General features: G+C 39.0%; 1 protein-coding gene across 1 annotated transcript; it reads left to right on the top strand.

Annotated features, from left to right (window-relative positions):
* The first annotated feature begins 1,275 nt into the window (after positions 1–1,275).
* On the top strand, positions 1,276–4,422 carry LOC113703436 (disease resistance protein RGA2-like). Its single transcript, XM_027224795.2, has one exon. It carries the CDS (start codon positions 1,276–1,278, stop codon positions 4,420–4,422), a length of 3,147 nt encoding a protein of 1,048 aa, XP_027080596.1.
* The last annotated feature ends 1,578 nt before the right edge of the window (positions 4,423–6,000 follow it).

Raw genomic sequence — 6,000 nt, 5'->3', positions numbered from 1 at the left:
TTAAATCATTTTTGTTACTCTTCCATCTCTCCCCACACACTTATCACCCCTTACTGTCAGGCAACAAATTTGAATTCTGAACCTGGAAGTAGTGAAGATTCTAAGAACCCTCCCCGCACCACTAGTAGTCAAACTAGTTAACAACTCAATATTTATCGAAACCATTAAGTGGCAAATTTGACTACTTTATAAGTTAACTTGGGAGGAGCCAAACTTACATTAAAATGAATCTTAGTATTATAGAATGCAAATTGTCTTGATTAGATTCAGTCTTTGGGATGAATTAAAACCAAATTCAAAATTTTCAACACATATTAAATTATTCAAATAAGTCAACTATTAGATACTTAACTGAAATTATTAAAAAGGACATGTATGTTTTATATTTAAAATTAGAGTAGGAAAATAGACATTAAATTGAACCTTAGTGGGAAAGTAAATATTACCATAATGAGATTTAGCTTGGATGGACTATTCATAACTTAATTTCTAAGTTGAGGAACTCAATAAACACTTGTACAAGTTGAAAGACCAAATAAAATCATTGGTAAATGATGAAGGACAATTGGGAATCATTCACCCAAAAATTTTACTCCAGATAAAAATGGTGTTTGAAAGCATTTCCTATAAATAGTAATGTCCATTTTTCCTTGTGAAAACCTCGAGCTTATAAAACCCTGTAAATGAATAAAGGTCATTGCCTTTGTATGTGCTCCTATCTCACTTTAGGCTTTAATGTTGAAACATCCAAAGATTCCATTTTCCTTGGGACTCTATATCGTACACTTTGAACTCTTCCTAAAATTCATTCACCAGGATTGTTCCATTTTTTTTTTCATAACATTCTTGATAAGTTGGTTTTGGAATAGGGACAATACTTCATTTAAATCGGTTTTTTTAAAATTATCTTCCATGGCTCATGATTCAAAGACCAAGCTCCATGCATGATCTTCCGCCGCATGTATGTATTTTGTTAACACGTTTCTCGAATTTGTAACCATGCATGTCCACCAATTATTCTGAAAACATTTCTTTGATTAATCGATAAGTATTCTTGGTGGTCATTGACTGGCTGCCTAAAACGAATCCGAACAATGTTTTCATGTTATCGTAGAAGATATGTTTTCTTCGTTTACTAGTAACAGAAAAACAGCTTTTGCTTATAACTATGTTGCAATTTTTCATTTTCTATAGGGTTTATCAAGTTATAAATCTCTAATAACTTTATTAACATTGATGTAACTTGCTTTAAATGTGATTTTCAGGTCACAAGTGATGGAAGCGTTTGTGGGAATTCTCGTAGATACTTTGAATTCCATGATCCAGAAGGAGCTTGGATTGCTTTGTGGCGTTGCAACTGACATGCAAAAGCTTTCAAGCTTGCTCTCCACCGCCAAGGCAGTGCTTGAAGATGCAGAGCAGAAGCAATTCACAGACAGGGCGATACAACTCTGGTTTCAGAAGCTCAATGGTGTTGCCTGTGAAATAGATGACGTATTGGATGATTACGCAGCTGAAGCCTCAAGAATCAAGTACAAAAATTCTGGTTGTTTTAGTTTGATGTGTTACCCTGTAGCAGGAAACTTAGTGTTTCGTCACAGGATTGGGACAAGAATGAAGGAGATCCTTGAAAAATTTAATGCAATAGCTGATGAGCGAATAAAGCTTGGTTTGAGTGATCAGAAGCGTGGGAGCTATTTCAATGCAAGCCGTGAGACTGGATCCACGGTAAATGAACCTGAAGTTCTTGGAAGGGACGAGGAAAAAGAGCAGATCGTACGCATCTTGACGAAAGAAAAAGATAGAGTCGATCAAAATGTATCAGTGCTCCCTATAGTGGGTGTTGGAGGCCTTGGAAAGACAACACTTGCCCAATTGATCTTCAGTGACAAATGCATAACCGAGCATTTTGAGCTAAAACTGTGGGTTTGGGTTTCAGAGGATTTTGATGTGAAGAGGATAATAAAAGTCTTAATTGAGTCTGTAGAAAAGACTTCTATTGGAGACTTAGCCTTGAATATTCTCCAAGGAAAGCTTCAAGAGTTGTTGAGAGGGAAAAGATACTTGATTGTACTGGATGATGTCTGGAATGAGAATCCAGAGGAATGGGAGAAACTGAAATCTGTTCTGGAATGCGGATCAAAAGGTAGTTCAATTGTCACGACAACTCGCATGGAGAAGGTTGCCACAATAATGGGCACATTAGAGACACATCGTCTATCGAGTTTGTCAGACGACCAGTGTTGGTCACTGTTCAGGCAACGGGCATTTGGCCGTCAAGAGGCTGAAGAATATCCTAACCTTGTAGTTATCGGAAAAGAGATTGTGAAAAAATGTGGTGGTGTTCCGCTGGCTGCAAAGGCTCTTGGAGGCTTTCTACGATTTAAAAGGGAAGAAAATGAATGGAACTCTGTGAAATGCAGTGAAATTTGGAACTTACCTGAAGATGAAACGCGTATCTTGCCCGCGTTGAGATTGAGCTACCTTAATCTTCCGGTGGATTTGAGAGGTTGCTTTGCATATTGTGCAGTATTTCGCAAGGGATCTAAAATTGAAAAAGAGGAGGTAATACATTTGTGGATGGCAAATGGATTGATTTCATCTAATGAAACGATGGAAGTGGAAGATGTTGGTGATGCTGTGGTGACTGAACTACATCATAGATCATTGTTCCAAGCTGTGGACAAAGATGAATTTGGCCATGTTCTCATTTTTAAGATGCATGACCTTGTCCATGATCTGGCTCAATCAGTAATGGAGGCGAAACACGGTGGAACAGAGTCAAATAGACCCATTAGGCTAATGGTGGCTTTTCATATTACAAGCGCAGGCATTGACCAGTTTTCTTCTTTCTTGTCAAAATGTGGTTCCCTGAGGGCACTCATTGTAAGATCAATGCCGTTGGAGGAAGCAGGGTTTACAGAGTTGCCACCTGCAGTAAGCAAACTGAAACATTTAAGGCATCTAAATCTTTCAGCATCTTTAATTGTTGAACTACCCAATTCAATTTGTGGCTTGTGGAATTTGCAAATTTTAAACCTGAATGGTTGTGTCCAACTTCAGAGTCTACCCAAAGGCATGAGATTCCTCAGAAATCTTCGACATCTTTGTCTACAAGACTGCTGGGGTTTGACTCACATGCCAAGTGGAATTGGGAAGTTGATTTGTCTGCGGACGTTGAGTAAGGTCGTCCTGAGTGGCAAAAAAGGCTTCCAACTAAATGAGTTGCAAGACCTAAATATGCTTAGAGGAAAGCTAATAATTGAGCACCTTGAGAGGATTAAAGACAAAAAGGATGCAGAAGAAGCTTGTTTAATTAAAAAAGAGAGTCTCCGCGAGTTGTATTTGTGTTGGGATTCCGAAAGAACGCTTCGACAGTACAATGATGAGGAAGTGCTTGAAGCCCTCAAACCCTGCCCCGACCTTCAATTGCTGTGTATAGACGGCTTCAAAGGTTCATCATTTCCATCTTGGATTTCAACAGTAACAAATGTTGGTGTGAACGAAAGTTCAACTGAGTACATATATGGGGCCCAGGAGAGTACTGCTGCAGCCGCTGCAAGGTCCTCATCAATGAAACAACTGGAGTTATTGGACATGCCCAACCTAAAAGGAATGTTAGGAAGAGAAGTCCAAGGTACTCTCGGGGTATTCTCTCGACTTGAATCCTTGTCTTTTCACTGTTGCCCAATGTTGACATTGCCATTGCTGCGTATGCCGTCCCTAAAGGAGTTAGACATCAATATGTGCCCGAACATGGCATGGGCTTCAATCTCCAATCTCACTAGTCTTCAATGCCTTATAATTGAGTCGATTGAAGGATTGAGTTGTTTTCCAGAAGAGATGCTACAAAATCTTAGTCTTCTTGAATCCCTGGGTATTAGTGACATGAAGGATCTGCGAGCCTTACCCAAAAGCTTGGCTAGCCTCACGGCTTTGAAGAAATTGACCATCAGGGAATGTCCCGAGCTGGAGTCTCTGCCAGAAGAAGGATTGCGAGGCCTTGCCTCTTTGCAGGAACTCCGTATCGAGAAATGCTATGATTTGGTGAGTCTATCAATGGGGACTAAAGCCCTCAAATCCCTGACTCATCTAAGCATCGACGGGTCAAACGCGACAGCTCTGCCAGAGGAAGTCAAACATTTCCCTAAACTGCAAAAACTGGTGCTGGATGATTTTCGCAATCTAACTTCATTGCCAGACTGGTTTGGAGACCACCTCACTTCTCTTCAAGACCTGACACTATGGTCTTGTCCGAAGCTTGAAACACTTCCATCCAGCATTCAAATGATGACAACACTCCAAAGTTTGACTATAGAGGAGTGCTACCTACTGGGTCCACGGTGTGAAAGGGGAGGAGAGGAATGGCACAAAATTAAGCACATCCCGGCCCTGAAAGTTGAGTGGCTGCATATAACATAATTACGTAATAAAGTATTTGTGTACTGTCATGTAAGTGTGGAGAAGACCAACACTTGTACCTAATTGATACCATGCCTAGTTGATATGAATTCAGTCATTTGCTAGAGCTTGGATTAAATGAAGAAGATATTGGGATTTGACTGTAGTTCTAGTTTTTTTTTCATAATGTTATTACTTTAGACCATTCCATATTTGAAAATGTAAGATTAATTATGAAAAATAAATAAATACAAGAAAGTGTAGGAAAGATTAAATAAGAAAAGTACATAAATGTAAGAGCGAGTAATAATTATTATTATGCGTATATACATGATAGGTTAGATGAATTTTAAATGTGTTACCCAATTACTAGGCATGTCAAGCAATTGATTTGGACCGACATAAAATTTATGGACATATGGACCTATGTTTTCAAAGTACATATGGACCTATGCAGTGAAGTTGCAAAATTAGAATTCTAAATAGATATGATTGGAAAATTCTCGATGTGGAAGTTGGAAGTTTGGAAATTCAAATCATTGCAATTTTCAGCAGTCACACCTTCCTCTTCTTAATGAAACTATAAACTGCAAATCAAAGCGCACGTTAGTATTGCATTCTTATGGATGCAAACAATTAGGACCATGGCGTAAAAGCGGAGGAGCAAATGGTATAAAATAGCGATAGTGTCTTTAAAAAAGTCTTAAAACGCCCATGGCAGAAATGGCAACTATGTCAACAGTCTGTTTTGATCTTTCTGGTAGTGACCTAAGTTTCTTCAAGGAAAGATCCAATTATAGGAGACCAGAGTTGCATTAGGGAGAGAGTGATTGGACTTTGCAACATAGCAGGATTAACTGCTGAAATTTTACAAATGAATCATTGGTCAAAAATCAAGAAAACTTGCAGGTCTCAAAAGCAAACAACTAATTAATAAAAAAAAATGTATCTTTGCCTTTCAACATTTGCCTCACTAGGAGGGACAAGGAACATAACTTTACAGTTTTAACTATGTGGGCGAAAAGCGAGCACACAAAGTATCTTCATCCTACCAAAACAATAATTGGTGCAAAATGTCACCTAGGAGGCGTTTCAGATGGCTGACCATTCACTGCAGGACTTGAGGGATTAGACGGCAGAGTTCCGTTCTCCTGAGAGCTCAAACTACCCCATTTTGACTCTGTATCCGATCGCTCGATTACATGAACAGCACCATCACTCATACCAAGAGCAAATTGGCTGGGATCAGATGGATGTGCTACAATCACCATGGGAAAAGCACTACTGCTGCTGTTACATTTGAAAACTCACGTCAGATCCATAGAAACGCACCACTTAAAGACCAAAAATCCTGTGTAGACCAACAGACCATCACAAGAGTATATTGCACTTGAAATGGAGGCAGAAAGTGCATCTCATGGATACCACTGCAATAGAATAAACAGTTAACATCATGACAACAAGGAGGAGAGCACTACAATAGAGCACTGGACAGAGATCACTAGTTAACATGATAATTTTGCATCTACTTTGGAGAGGAGTAAGGAAACTGGCTCAACATCAGGGATTTGATTAAAATAATCTTAAAATGCCTAAGGC

This window comes from Coffea arabica, chromosome 8e (genome assembly GCF_036785885.1).
Source record: "Coffea arabica cultivar ET-39 chromosome 8e, Coffea Arabica ET-39 HiFi, whole genome shotgun sequence".
Taxonomy (NCBI): Eukaryota; Viridiplantae; Streptophyta; class Magnoliopsida; order Gentianales; family Rubiaceae; genus Coffea; species Coffea arabica.
Note: the sequence above shows the minus strand (reverse complement) of the source record. Positions and strands in the feature narration are given on the sequence as shown.

Excerpts from the sequence above, each read along its gene's own strand:
- LOC113703436 (XM_027224795.2), top strand. The coding sequence starts at position 1,276 with ATGGAAGCGTTTGTGGGAATTCTCGTAGATACTTTGAATTCCATGATC.